The sequence below is a fragment of the Ciona robusta genome, chromosome 5 (genome assembly GCF_009617815.1).
Source record: "Ciona robusta chromosome 5, ASM961781v2".
NCBI classification, from domain to species: domain Eukaryota; kingdom Metazoa; phylum Chordata; class Ascidiacea; order Phlebobranchia; family Cionidae; genus Ciona; species Ciona robusta.
The window spans coordinates 1,143,897-1,159,299 of NC_143239.1; the positions used below are offsets into that span (position 1 = coordinate 1,143,897).

A 15,403-nucleotide genomic window follows, 5' to 3' on the forward strand; every position below is an offset into this window, starting at 1 on the left:
GACTGTTTTGTATCAAACAATCAATATGGCGGATCGCTTAACAAGTGGATTACCATGGGGGAGTAATTATCGTGACAACAACACCAGCAATTCATATGGAAACAACATGGGCAACAATTATGGTAATGACACCGGCACTGAAAGCTTGAAAATTGGGACATGGGATCCTTCTGAGATCAACAAGTCATCCAGCTCATCTTCAAGCAATTACCAACCAGCTGCAAGCAACAGTTGGACCCAACCTTCACAGCCCGCTCATAATTACAACAACAGCTATGACAGTCAGCAGTATTCGAATCAGTTGGCTAACCAAGCCAGTAACTTGTCATTGGGTTCACAACCTTCAAGGTCATCACCTGACACTAGCATGTACTACTACTCCTCCCAACAGCAGCCAACTCAACGATACCAGCAACAATCACAGCCAGCTATGCCACCATTGCCTAACATATCCTCATACCAAAGTGAAATCCAACCAGCTAGACCATCTGATTCGCGTAACTGGCGAAGTCCAGCGCAAACAACTTATAACACATATAGTCAATCTAATCTATCATACAGCACACCAACAGCAACTGATGTCCAGTATCAACAACAGCGATCACAATTTACAGTTGGCCAAAGTTGGGAATCGTTTCAAAATCCTTTAAATCAAGCAGAGGAAGATGAAGAAAGACCAGGTCAGTTGTGCACTAATAGTGGTATGGTACTATCAGCTATCATATTTGCACATATTTTTTACTAATCGTACAATTACTGTTTAAATATAATGATTTATGGAAGGGGCGTAGAACATGCTTCATGGTTTATTCTATAAAATAAAGTTATATATATTATACATGGGCCTACTTGTTTATTTTTAGAAGCCATTGTGGAACGGCTTAAGCAAAAAGCAGCCGATGCCAAAGCTGTCAAAGAAGAATTACAAAGAAAACCAAATATTATTTCAAAAGCTGGTTTAGCCTTGATAGAAAAAGGTAGCCTATATATTACTATATGTTTAGTTTAAATTATTTATATATATATTATTTATGTTTGTTAACATATTTTTGTAGTGATTAACTAATATATGTGTATAGGCTATTTGATATTTTTTCTTCAGTGTGTTTCTTGTAATAGTCAGGATTGTAAAAGTTGTAAATCCGGACGGTGATCGTTTAATTTTATTGAAAATCCGGACGTAATATGTTTTACGTGCGTCTGTCACCCAAGCTACCAAATCTTGTTATAAAGCGTATTACTGACTACCACCACGACACCACAGTCTAGTGCGGGCGCCTGTGCGATAGAAACCGTTGTTAAAGCTGCGATCTAATGTTTTATGTTTGTCGCGTGTTCGTAATAATCAGCTAACGAAGTCGCTCGAGTAACAAACATTGCCGTGCTGCAATTTGACATTTTGCGCTTAATTGTTACGTCACACGTCTTATTGCAACATAACTATTAAATATGACGTTTCATTACGTAACAATCGGAAGGAATGCCCACTGCCCAACGAACCACGAGATCGAAACATCGTGTATGAGCGTCACATTTTTACGCTCTGCGCGGGCGTAGGAAATAAAGTAAGACGCATGCGGTAGCATACATTCTACACCTAACAAACGAAGCAATCGTTGTGAGTTTATTCTCGTGACAAGTGACGTACACACGATTTGTGACAAAATTAGTATAGTAGGTGTGACAAGTGACGTAGACATGATTTGTGACAAAATTAGTATAGTAGGTGTTAGGAAAATGCATTTTTTTAATGTTTGCACGAACCGTTTCGTTATTTTAGCTATTCGCCGTGTTCTCGCAATGTAACCGATGCGGTTAAAATAGAGCGCACGTTTATGTCGTCAATAATTACAGAACAAAGAAACCAAAGAGTATATTGTCGGCCGAACGTAAGAAAGTTGGTTTTAATATAAATAGGATTTATTTCTACTAAAAAAATCCGGACGATTTTCGACAATCCGGACGGTGACATTATCACTGAAAAAGGGGTATTTTTACAATCCTGGTAATAGTAATATTAAAACCTTTATTGTCTACTTTAAACTCCCTCTAAACTAGTAATTATGCTACTTGCTGGACTTTAGTGTTTCCCTCTTCACCATGATTAAAGTTGGTGGCAAATTTGTTGTTTGATGCCTTTCAAAGCATTTCTTGTTCATATTCTTCATGATATTTTTTGAGTTTGCATTTTAATTCTTGTACCTTGCATTTTCCAACAGACCTGTTAGATGCAGCAAAGCCATTTGAAACTGTGGAAAGTTTGCAGCAGTGCAGGGAAAAGCAACTTGGTCTCTTATCAAATGAACCTACAAGCTATGGAGGTATAATGTGTTTGTTGTTCATGGACTTACAAATTTAATTTTTCAGTGGCCTTTACCAATTAAATGTAAATATATTCATAGTAGGGTGGGGGAAGATCGGACACCTTTTCGTTTAGTTTTCTCTTTCCATTTGGTAGTAAACAAAGACCATTCAATGAATTATAAAACCGTATCCTCACGACTTCCACAGACCGTTGTTAATTCTTTAAAACACGATTAGGCTATTTGGATATTATGTATTAAAGGTGTCCCATCTTCCCCCACCCTACTATATATAATAAATATGTTTTTAACCATAAGACTGGAGTTTAATGTTTTACTTAATGTTGTAATTTATTATCACTGCATCAGCAGTAACGAAATCGCTACCAAACTTACGTTTATTAAGATGCTACTTTTACCACATGTGACAATTTACTGTCGTAATTTTTCAATGGAACAGTTTATCTCCATTTACCTTATTTAGCGAATTTAACAAGAAAAGGTATGATTAAAAAAACTATTAAACGAATAAAATTCTTTTATATGTGGAAATTACACAGACAATAGGTAATAAATAAAGTTACATTAGAAAAAGTACTAACTAATGGAATAAAACTAACTAACTAATGAAATAAAATATATACATTGATAAAAAAAATACACCAACAATAATTTCAATTTAACTTTGTTTTACCAAAAGGTGATGCTCAAAAGAAAGAAGAAACTGAGTTTGTAAATCTTCCACCTTTAGTATCCGCACTTTCAGCTGAGGCAAAAGAATTTATCCCTTCTCCTTCAGTAAGTGTATCAAGACTTTTTATTGTAATATTAACAAAACAAAGTATTGCTTTAAGTGTATAGGCCCCCATCTATTTTATAAGTCAAGTTTTTAGATGCTATATATATAGAGATTTTTTTTTTTAGTAAGTTTGATTCTTTTTAAACATTTTCTTTTTGGCAATACGTAATAAGGTGGAACTCATGTTAGATTAACTTTTTTTATCCTCAGTTCATTTTATTTATTAAATCGACTAGACGACTACCCAATATTATACTTTTTAGTTATATATATAAGGGCAAACCAAAATCTCAATTATTTTATTGGTCATATTTCACTCCTGATGGGTTAAGTACTAAGACAAGCAATGTCCAAAGACCTGGGGTTTAAGGCAGAGTTTGTTCATTTTTGTATCTATATTTAACGATTGATTAGACTGCCTCCATTCTATCATACTATTGCTATAATTTGCTAACAGTAATTAAAACACAGAGGCGAGATTACACTGGTGTGCAGTTATTGGTCACTTCTACCCCAAATAACAAACATAACCGAGGAGAACGACCAGCGGAGATTCCTAAACTTGATCTCCAGATCAGTCCAGACACAGAACGTGCTTACTTAAAGCCAAGTAAAGTCGAGTCTAGATACTCACCAAGTCTCCCACTGCTTAACAGGAGTTATGACACAGCTAGTCAAACAGAATCTACAGAATGTAGCTCAGTGGTTGAAGATAGGAGTGGAGTATATAAGAGAGATGTGTTGTGGAATCCATTAAATGGTCCTGCTCCTGGTATAAACTCAAGAAGAGAGAGTTGGCCATTGTTAAGGAATGAGGTTCATGATGAGGCAGTCTGTCCAAATAAAAAAGATATGTTGTCAAAATCCTGTATAGTGCAAGGAAAATCAAATAAGTTTGACAGTGAAGATGATTGTCCTCATGATTTTGAAGCCTCTCTTAGTGAAAGAAAACCCATTGTATATCGCTATCCATGCATGGATAGTTTGCACCAAAGGTTTCAGGCAAATAAACACGGTACAATGTTCTTTCCAATGCTGGGTTTACATTCTCTTGAAGAATTAGGCTTCACTAGTGAAGCTGAGGTGTTGAAAATGGTCAGACAAAAGGTTTGAGATTTCTTTGAGTGTTATTATTAACATTAGGTCCTATTTTCCAATTCCATAAAGTAAGACATAAATAGAATAGACAAAAAAGGCTATGGTAATGTTTGCAATAGATAAGATGAAAATTTTAGACATGAAAAGGGAAACAACGTACATTAGTTTATAGTTAGAAACATATTTTGCACACTAAATAGTTTTATACTTGTTATAAACAATATATTTGGTATTAAAATGTGGCATTTACGTTTGTAAACAGATCAAACTACAGAGAGGCCAACCTACACAACTCTCCCAGAAATCTTCTGGTAAGTTTCATGTTCAAGTAATCCCTGATTAAGACTAAGTTTTTAAACCACCACCTTAAGTATTAACCTCAAAACCTGGTCTTGTTTGCAGACATTGTATTACAAATATCTATACGTAATACTAATACCATTTTGTTTAAACTAGACCCTAGGGCACTAAATTCTTTATGTATTTTTTTACCTAAAAACCTTAGTTACACATAAATACAAGATTTCTGATGACGTCATTTAAAATTTGATCATCACAAAAATCAAAAGACCATCTGTTTTTGGCTGCCACAAACACTTGTGTCGCTAGAGAGCAAAATGTGACAGTCGGTCAAAAATGGGAAATTTGTTAAAATCAATATATCTTGTCCCCAAAAGGTAAAAAGTGTTTAGAAAACTGATATTCTTGCACATTAATTCAAACATTTTATTAAAATCAAATATTATGTCTGCCATGTACTAGGCTTTAAGGTGTATGCTTGGGTGTTAATAAAATTACCAGAAAATTAAAATAAGTTCTTTAAAAACATAATATTTGTGGTTGCCGAAGCATCAGTACATTATACTAGCGCCCCGAAATATGTTGTACCAATTTAAATTCCAGAAGAAAACGAAGAAGCTGCGTTAAAACTTGTAAATGACTGTGTCTATGAGCTTGCTTGCAACCCAGCGAGCTTTGATGAAGCTGTTCCTAAAGATCTTGTTCCAAAGCTTAATGCATTTAATTTGAACCAAAGTTCCATTGAGAAAATTGTGGATCTGATATATGAAGCTGTAAGGGAGAATTTGCCTCAGAAATATTTTAATTGGTTAATTTTTATGTATTTGGGTTTTCTGAACTTTCATGGTAAATAATGCTACATTTCTTGATCTATATGCAACACAACAGAGTTAAACTAGGGATGCACATTACAGAATAATTAGGTATTCTAGGATATCCTAGAATACCTTATTTCGAATCTAGAATTCCGAATCTACAATTTCGAATCTTTTTATATTTATAGGAAAAAATATTTTTACCCACAAAAGTCAGCTTATTGACTCTATTATAGCAGGCTTGTTGGATCACAAGCTGTAAAATGATCAAAAATTGTACCAGTGGGTAGTTTTTGCGTCATGAAACGTATAGCAAGCTATGAAAAGATGTAAGTTTCAAAAATTGTTAATATAGTATATGAGGTGACGTGTGATGACGTCATTAAACAGAATACCGAATCCCGTAATTAGATTCGAATACAAAAGGATTCGAAGCTCATGGATTCGAAATTCTGTAATGTGCATCCCTACATGCAACACAACAGAGTTAAAAGATGATTTATTGTTACTACTTTCTAGTGAAAGCTTTATATTTCAATATAGAATGTTTTCAATGAGCTGCTTTGTGAAGCCGTGTTCCATTAAATGATTTATCAGTGAATTTAAATTAATACTTAAGCTTAAGGAAGCATGATTATATATTCAAATAAATACAAACATTAAGAACTAGTAATATTAAATGAAAACAATACAATAGATATTAGATATCATATTTTCTGCAACTGATAAACATATTATTTTTACAAATTGTCTTATACCTACTCAGTTATTTGTCAGTTCACAGAAACATAGTTTAAGCATTATGTTTTTATTTCTGCTCTTTACCACAGTGTGTCTTGGAGCAAAACTTCCGATATCTTGGTGGACAACTCTGTGATATTCTGTCTCGCTCCACAGGGGGTTTGCCTGGCTTCAGGACAACTCTGCTAAAGAAGGCACAAAAAGAATTTGAGAGTATGGCTAAGGCTCTTGATGGGACGAAAGAAGAACTGACCAGGTAAGGGGTCTTAGATTGTTTTAATGTCTTGTTTAAAAGTGTAGGTGTCTCTGTGATTGAAGTTTGCCACCATATTACAGGGCCTTAGGTTTCACCCAGTACACTGCTGAACTCTTCTTAAGTCTCACGATGGCTGAACAAGATGGTACCATGGTTCGATTTTCAGTTTTAGGTCGAGCCATTCTTGGTGTGGTGGAAAAGTTAATCAAACATCCAGATAATGATGATTGTATACAATGTGCAGTGCGTGTGCTGAAGGTATACTTAGTCGTTATATTTTGGAATGTATGTCTTTTAAATAGCATAGTGTTTCTCAGCCTTGTTTTGTGGTAATAAATGTAAGCTTCAATTTATAGCATCGCATTGTCAACTTTCTGAAACCAAGTTTCACAACATCAGCATACATAACATGATTTCACTTTTACAATAAACTGGAGTAAGAAAATATAACATATAGTCTGAAACACCGAAATGAGAAATACTGGTTGTTATAGTATTAAACATAAATTTTTCTATTTTACTTTACAGTTGACCATCATTTCTTTGGAAGATGCTTTGCAAAATGATGGCAAAGATTCTACAACAAAACTTGCTAACATATTGGACCAACTAACAAGCTTATCCAATGATGCATCATCTAAACTTAACAACTTGAGTAAAAACTTGCTCAAGGGACTTCTTAAACTAAGAGAGCAAAACTGGGGCCGTGCACCAGCCGACGAGCCCCATAAGCCACAAGATGAACCACAAACTGGTCAGCTGTTTTACCCCACACCCCCTGGACAGGATCCAAATTATATACTGGTCAGTTTTAGTTTGTTTTCTTTAGTATTTCAATATTTTTTTAATACTGGTCAGTTTCTTCATAAAGGATAATTGTATATGGGACTTGAAATCGGTTTTAAGTTGTCCAAAATTATATACTGGTCAGTTTTAGTTTGTTTTCTTTAGTATTTCAATATTTTTTTAAATACTAGTCAGTGTTTTCAAAAATGATATTGGAATATATGAGACTTGTTGTGAAATTGGTTTTAAGTTGTCTAAGCTATCAGATTCCACAAGTCACATTTAAATAACATAAACTCTGTCCAACTGTTGTGCATTGGATAAATGCCGGTTCTTTTTAATAATTTAGGTGTCAAAGGTGTGTATAAAATAAACTCTATCGAATTTAAATACATCAAGACACACTAGTTATTATATCCATATGTAAAGGTTTAATACTCTATGTACTTTTCGTAGTTCCTGGCAAGATTTAGCAATACTTATGACAGTTGAACAGCAAACAAAACATCAATTATTAACATGATTGACTTGAGTTCATGTAAACATTAGATTAAATAAGGTTAATAAGCTGTTTGTACATTTTGCACCAGGTTACCCTTCAGTGACATGTGATGTTTAAACAACAATTAAGTTCCTGGTATTTGGTCCTTTCTGAAAAAAAAAACAAAAATAAATAAAACAAAAATGAATCTTAAACATGTTGTCAAATACTACCAAACCCATTAACAAAATTTTCTGGCCATATAATTAACCGATATACTTATATCAGAATGAGCCAGTCTTCTTCACACCACAAGGAGTTGAATACACAACAGCAGATGCTGCTGATCCGGAATTCTACCAGCAGCATCTTGCCCATCACCAATTACAAGCATTTGAACCAGATGTGTATGACCAATACTTGTATGAAGACGTAAGCTGACATGGTTTTAAACTACATTTTTTTATAATTTTTAATGAAGTGCAACAACTCATTGTATAATTTTCCTAAATTCATTTTATAATTTAAATAAACGGTAGCTTTAAACCAGAGTATTATGTAGTATAACTTATCATATAATGTAAACAACTTATCATATCATATAATGTAAATATTGTTAATTTAACTGTGTGGTCTAAATAGGTTTGTATATGATAAGCTGTAAGGTATGATAATGTGAAATTAGAAATACATTAGCATTTGTAACTTTGATGTGCTGTACGTACATCTATTCTAAAAATATAGACATTTTTCTTTAGCATGCATTATGATGCTTGCTAACAGAACTATTTGGTAAGCATTTAATATATATTTATATATATATATATATATAAAAGTTTATTTATCCCAACAAATTTCTACAACAAAGACCATCAAAATCAAAGAAAAAGCGTTTTTTTAAACAAAATATATATGATTCTTTCATTTATATATTTTGTTAATTTAGTATAAACGTTCCATTTTTACCAGTATTCTTTTAACCCTGCTGATGACAATGTGGCACCGTACGCTGCCTGGTCGGCTGGTGACCAGTTTGACGCTGGTTGTGCAGAAGATGATTACGACCAGGAGTTCGACAATTTCTTGCGACAAATGCCTTAAGCATCAGTGTTATTACAGTATTCTAGAAGAGCGATAAATTCACCCCGTTCAAGGGGTCGCACTAGTGGTACACTTGTGTGTGTTCTGTACTTCCGAGTTATTTAATAGTTTTAATGTTACGTTGCGCTGAGCAGCTCAAGTCAAAAATTTGGTATACTTCTGGTTGATTTTAGCATATAAAATATTTTTAACAGACTCTCATGTTTAAAGCGTCAACACTGCCATGGAGAGTACATGTACAAAATAATTCAAATATTCCAAAAATTCATTTTTGTTGCAATTTCGTTATATCCGTTCCTTTTTCTACTGTGTGCACAGGTCAATAAAATGGTTTTCAGAATTACTGGTATTTAAAATTTTCAATTATTTTTTTATTTTTTTGTCTCTATTTATGTGATTCATCTATCTACCCAAATTCAAGAAGACACTTATGTCTGCTTCATACATTTCTATATTTCTTTCCATAAAACAAAGGTCAGTCTCTCACCACTGTCATTGAATATAGTTTGGTAAGCCATGTTCCACTTTTTGCTTTGCTTTCAAGACAACACGATGATCAACAAATGTACGTAACTATATAACTTATAAATAAAGGCAAGCTCAACAAGATATTCTTGGCAGGATTGGGTAATGTGCAACTGTTGAACAAGAAAAAAAACAATGCACGAGGAGAGGTGCACCTTTGTAAGTGATGATTACAAATAGTCTCCGATCTTTTTTTCATCCCAAATTTGGTTAGCCTTATAGAGCAGGGTGGAATGTATAAGATTTCTAAAGTACAAAACATCAAACTGTTTTATAGCTATGATTAAACAGGGTTTCAAAAGCGGTGCTGTTAAGAGCTCGTTATAAAGATTGGAAATTTAGGTTAAGGTAACATTACCCATGCGACAGACTGTATTTATCTATTACTAGTTTGTAATACCATTGAAATCTTATAGGAAAGAGTATAAGTTTCTACTAATAAACATTAGTTTTGGTTAAATATTCAAAGTATTCCTAGAATCTCAATTTATTTATCAGTAACGCCACAGAAGAAAAATATCTGGTAAAAAAGGATAGACAGTAACACATATGGAAGATTGTCATATTACAAATATTATGGCTAACACGAATAATTAATGAGATTGCAAACAGACGAAAAAGTGCACAAGGAATTTTAAGATATAATCTCAGAAACACAACAGTGACGTGAACAATGTGGCTTGTGACATCACAGGCAGTGGCATTGTTAAGAGGATGTAGGAGCGCTCTTATTCCTCCGGACTTCATCCGGATGTACAAGGAAGACACGATCAGAAATTCGAACATCTTTGGCACGAACACGTTCTCTTTAAATACAAAGTTTAATATTTTTAAAAAATTTAAACATTTTATATCTGGTTGAAAACTTAAGACTTCAAATCCTCAATATTTTTAATTATAGTTAAGTATTAATTCTATTTAGTAATAAATTTTTATATGTGTAAGCCACCCCTATAAATATACTCTAAAAATCAATAATGTGAAGGTTTTGAGTTATGGGTATACCTCATATGAACACTAAAAATATATACTAATCAACACATTGTTTAAAATCAACTAACTTCATATAAAAATCTCTTTCTCTTGAATAGAATCTTGGTTGAGTTGAATTAAAGACATGAGCACTTCCATATCTATGTTGAGCCTCACTCCAACGTTGGTCGTCATAACGACCGGCTCCAACTGGATTCTACAAGTTTGAAAACACAATTAAAGGTTAAAGGTGACACTATGTACCAACTTCTTTAACATAGATTCATATTTACTGTACGCTAAAGGACATGCTTGGATATTAGAATTTGATACAAGACAGCTGCAAATCAAGCTGTTTTTATGTTTGTAGTTTAACCTAGTGGTCTTGGGCAAGACACTTAACAGCAATTGTTCAAAAGCAACTTTATATAAAAGCATATTTTTATACCATAAATTTGCTTTTCTTGAATAGCATTGAAGTAACGATTTTGTGTCATATGGTTCTAAATAAACCAAACCAAATAAGCATAACAATTAAGGAAACTGTAATCTTCAAGGTGCAATACTTCTTATTAAAAAATCTTATTTGGTACACTTCATGTATATAATACCATGTTCCCTGTAAAGAAACGATTTGCTCTTTTGTCGAATCTTTCAGCAGAAGAAAGAAAAGGAGGCAAGTCTCTTTGTTTGCTTCTCACTGCACCAGCAGAGTAACTGTTTGGAGCAGGACTGCTGGGCCGACGTGGGCATTGGGACAATGTGCAGCAGTAGACTCGCTCTGAGGGTTGACCAGGATATTGCTGGACCTTGTAAGGAAAATACAACAGGTTGGCATTAGAAAGCATGCATTAATAAAAGAATTGCTGCTTATCATTTTATAAAGCTTTTTTTTTCAAGTTTGTATTGACATTTCAATGGCCTATTTAGGTTGGATCATTAGGGTAACAACATTTGTGCACAAAGTATTTTTTTAGGAAATGCTTTATTGGATTTTTATGGGAACCCATGTTTTATCTTTGTAATGTCAGAATACCTTTCCAAACTGCCCATGTTTCTTTTTATGTTCATTTGTCCAAGTATCCAGAAATGAAGAAAGATTGTATTCACCAGGTCCCAAATCACTTACTTTCTGTAAAAGCAATATAACTGTAAAAGCAATTGGCAAAGTATATCAGATGGTTTAATGTCGCTCATAAAACTTTTCGTCATCGTTCTCATTGTGCTCACTTATCCATAAACAAATTATAAATTAGTAAGTGACTTGTACAGTCTACATACCAAGAAGAGTTGGCTTCTTATCTAAATATTAAACAATGATAACCAATAATTAAACACCAATATATAAACAAAATTCAATATTCTATTTATCTCACAGCAACAGCGTAATGTCCGGTGTTCTTAGCTTTGGTTCTCTCCCCAGTGAACAAATCATAAGGTCCTCTCTTGCTTACAACCTTACTAAGAATCTGTTCAGTGAAGCTCGCCTTCTCATATCTTCCAGGAGCAAGCTCACATCCAACGATTGGAAGTGAACGTGGGGTGGAGGAACCTGTACATATTTTAATTATTATAAACTGTATGTTGTTACTATGAGTATTAAACTTTAGTAAAAGTATTAAAGATATCATTGTCCGGCGCCGTGGCATAGTGATTAGCGCGCCTGCCTCTAACCCAGAGGTAATGGGTTCAAGGCTCGTCGCTGCTACCATTGTGGGCGTATGTGTCCTTGGGCAAGACACTTAACGGCAATTGCTCCAACCCAGTGGCCACTAATGGGTTGTCCAAATTATCAGCCATACATAAAAATGAAAAAAAAAAAAATCCAAAAAAAATAATCACCCACAAAGTAACATACTTGGTAACTCGTAAGCTGGCACGAGGTGTTAAACCCGTGTTATAACGACTGTCGTTTTCCAGCCACGCGAGGATAAAGTAAGTTACATACATTCATTCATTACATACATTCATCAATAACATAAAAACCTTAGAGTGAAAAATATGCTACAGCTAAGAGCTAAGTAAGCCATACATTTATTTACTATTGCTGTTTAAAATTACAGTTTATATATACATAAAAACAATTTAGAATTTTTTGAAAAAATTATTCCGAGCTGATATATTAAATGAGTTAAATAATATACCTGCCAATTGGTAATTACTTCTAATACAACATTCCTGGATATAATTTACAATATTTTACCAGCATCAAGCATTCCTACAATACTAGCAGATTGAGCTTGTCTCTCTTCTTTTAAAGCAGCTGGCACACCACCCTTTCCATAAGTTCCAGGTCCAGGCAAGTCAGTCTGCGTAAGTTTATATTCTGTACACTTTTCTTTATAAGCAAGTTAAATGATTGACAGTTATTTATCTATGCATGGCAGGGCAACTAAATTTGCTAATAACACATTTTTTTATACAATCCGTGTGTACTTACAAGTTACCACATATGTAACTATATGGATTATTGTTGTTATTTCAAGAACCCATTAATAACCACTGGGTTAAAACAATGACATGTAATTTGTTTTTCACTTATCATATATTGTAAGATGTCTGTACATACAACACTAGTTTGCTGTTAAATTTCAATTATAAATATAACTCCAACATAAAACCGATGTAACAAACACATATAGTGCAAAGTACACAGCACAGCCTATGCTATCTAATTAGTTCCCACAAAGTTAAACATAATATAAAAATAAAACTCACAGAAAATTTCTTCCTAAACCTCTGATCCCTGGTCGAGCAGATGCCCCTCGTGCTCGAAGGTTTCTTCTCCAAAGCATCAATGAAGTCCAACTTATTCACATTATATTTACCAGGTCCTAACTTTCTTTTTTGCTCCTTTTTCTTCATCCATTGCTCCCTGTGGGAACATAAATTGTCTCTTAGGCTATTCTCATATTTGAATGAGATGACAATTATTTATCCCATGGTCAGTTACAGTCGGTAACTCGTTATAACACATGTGTGTTCTGTATCATACACCTATTGCCGCTTACCAATTATTACGTATTTTGTATTGTCTGATTTTGTTTTGTGCTTTTTTTGTATGGTTGGACAACCCATTAGTGTCAGTCACACATACGTTTTACAAAAATACAAATCCAATATTTTTTACACAGACCTTTTTACTATATTAAGGAAATCTGGGATGTAGGCCAGACCATTCAGGACACCTAAAACCTATCAGTCGTCACCTATACAGAAGATGAGGAATCTGAGCCATCCTCATCGTCTCATATGATCTCTTCCATCCAGGACCATCTGCTCGCTCTCCAACAGCTTGTTCATTGAAACCTCCAACATCCACATAGTAAGTCCCAGGAGCAAGTCTAATTAAATATTCATCATATTATTTCTTTTAAATTGAGTTAAAAATTAAAAGTTTGTTTGGTGTTATCATAAAAATAAAATTAGTTAGACCTGCAAAAAATGTAGACTCCATGTAATATTATCCAGGTTTTCATATGCAAATGCATCTGTCAGCTAATTTCTAGGCTAATTATGTAGCCATGCCAGCTGTCAGGATACTGCAATATTACACTGATCTGTAATTGCTAAATTGGAATTACAGTCATACTTCATGCAATAAACACAGTCTTATTTATCTTACTTTCTCTTCAGTTCATCGGTAGATTTTTTACAATAGGGAACTTGAGTGAAAGTTCCAGGCACTTTGCTCTGTGGATGAACACCTGATACATCAAATCTGCACAAGAAATAAATTAGAATGACTAGGCTATATTAGATTAAAAGAAGACATAATTAAATTAGACACATTTTTAAAAGGTTGATTCACAAATAAGAAAATATGCATAATATGTCTTAAAAAGCAAATGCTAGTAGTAGTGTATAAACTAAATTATAAGACTTTCCTAAAAACATAACTGAACCATATATCCGTATTTTAAGCTAATTCAATTTTTTAATATTTAAACTATTTATTTCAACGGTCCATGAATAAACAAAAGACTCAACAAATTGGATAATACTATGTCACTGCATTGTTTTCTAGGAAAAAAAACATGAAACAAAACAAACGTTTATGTTCTACTGTTTCAAGCAACATTATACATCTCATTGTGTCCAGCATAGTTTGTGAATTTAAATTCAAAGAAAGCATGCTGGCATATTTAATTGTAATACGATACTATTAAAGGGAGGATTTAATTTAAACAAAAGATTTAGATGTAAGCGTATGTAATGTGTTTGTAATTGACAAAAAATAGTGATTACATTCCTTTACCTGCATTAGGAAACATAGTTTAGCAAATAAAGGAAACTACTATAACTTCTTTGCTAGTTGCATCTAACAACTGTACATATTTCATTAAAAATAGTTGAAATGTTTAAAACTATAACCATTTAATATGAAATCTTTGCTTCATAAAAATAATGAACTTCTTAATGATTGCTTAATTTAGTAATCAAAACACTTTTTAAGTAACAGTACAGAAGTATCTATACTAACATAGTTTTATAAATTTAAACAATATATTCATAAGTGGGCACTAGTAAGGAATCTTCCGGTACATAGCAGAATAGGCTGGTGGAAAGTATTAGTGGTTGGTGGTTAGGGGGTTAGGTGTTGATGGTTATAGTTGGTGGTTTATAGGGGTTAGGAGTTTGTGGTTCTAGGAGTTAGTGGTTAGCAAATAAGGTGGGGAAAGATTCTTCACTAGCACCCATAAGTGTATACAATATGGAACTAATGTAGTGGTTTTATTGAAATTATACCTTGCTGTTTGTGTTCCAAATGGTGATCCTTCGAATAACTTGGTTGCCATGGCATTTATTGGTATAATGTATAATTCAAAAACAAAAGTACGCAGGTGCCGTATACTTTAGGCACCTAATGCATCAGTGTGTAGGCAACACTAGCTATCCAATATCATTATAAATCAGCCACAAAACGCTCAACCTAGAAATGTATACATTGGATATAATCTAAAAATGTTATACCTACAGTTTTTAGTAGCAGCATTTTTCTTTAAAACGTCCTTTATACAAACAAATAGAATACAAATGATGTGCAAATCATTTCTGCTAAATTAGAATATTTTGTGCCCATATAGCGCATAAGCTCCTTGTAAACTCATATTCGACGACGATGCGTACCTTCGTCAAGCTACGTCTCCATGGTGACTACGCATGAATAGTCAAGCGTATGATGATTCATCATATGACGTCAGAAGGAAGGAAACGTGACTTCGC

At 33.6% G+C, this 15,403-nt stretch overlaps 2 protein-coding genes across 5 annotated transcripts; one reads left to right on the forward strand and one right to left on the reverse strand.

Moving 5' to 3' along the window:
- Positions 1–22: 22 nt before the first annotated feature.
- On the forward strand, positions 23–12,093 carry LOC149735354 (uncharacterized). Of its 4 annotated transcripts, none has more exons than XM_089878895.1 (12): positions 23–680; positions 864–977; positions 2,220–2,321; positions 3,004–3,101; positions 3,574–4,209; positions 4,463–4,511; positions 5,104–5,273; positions 6,146–6,312; positions 6,393–6,570; positions 6,841–7,116; positions 7,868–8,011; positions 8,549–12,093. In XM_089878895.1, the coding sequence occupies exons 1-12, from the start codon at positions 26–28 to the stop codon at positions 8,678–8,680; spliced, it is 2,721 nt and encodes a 906-aa protein (XP_089735021.1). In that variant the 5' UTR covers positions 23–25; the 3' UTR covers positions 8,681–12,093. The 4 variants fall into 4 exon arrangements, with proteins under 4 accessions (XP_089735021.1, XP_089735022.1, XP_089735023.1 ...); XM_089878896.1 differs by having other exon boundaries at positions 5,107–5,273; XM_089878897.1 differs by lacking the exon at positions 3,574–4,209.
- On the reverse strand, positions 9,834–15,394 carry LOC149735355 (ciliary microtubule-associated protein 2-like). The gene is made up of 10 exons (XM_089878953.1): positions 14,927–15,394; positions 13,803–13,898; positions 13,387–13,521; positions 12,896–13,052; positions 12,381–12,486; positions 11,554–11,729; positions 11,214–11,309; positions 10,789–10,986; positions 10,267–10,394; positions 9,834–10,011 (listed from the first exon to the last, which is right to left on the reverse strand). Exons 1-10 carry the CDS (start codon positions 14,974–14,976, stop codon positions 9,912–9,914), a joined length of 1,242 nt encoding a protein of 413 aa, XP_089735079.1. The 5' UTR covers positions 14,977–15,394; the 3' UTR covers positions 9,834–9,911.
- Between the last annotated feature and the right edge of the window lie 9 nt (positions 15,395–15,403).

Coding starts and splice junctions, on each gene's coding strand:
- LOC149735354 (XM_089878895.1), top strand. CDS start 26: ATGGCGGATCGCTTAACAAGTGGATTACCATGGGGGAGTAATTATCGT. Junction 2,322..3,003: donor TGAACCTACAAGCTATGGAG/GTATAATGTGTT, acceptor TTTTACCAAAAG/GTGATGCTCAAAAGAAAGAA. Junction 4,512..5,103: donor ACTCTCCCAGAAATCTTCTG/GTAAGTTTCATG, acceptor TTTAAATTCCAG/AAGAAAACGAAGAAGCTGCG.
- LOC149735355 (XM_089878953.1), bottom strand. CDS start 14,976: ATGGCAACCAAGTTATTCGAAGGATCACCATTTGGAACACAAACAGCA. Junction 11,310..11,553: donor CCGGACATTACGCTGTTGCT/GTGAGATAAATA, acceptor TTGCTTTTACAG/AAAGTAAGTGATTTGGGACC. Junction 10,987..11,213: donor AACATGGGCAGTTTGGAAAG/GTATTCTGACAT, acceptor TTTCCTTACAAG/GTCCAGCAATATCCTGGTCA.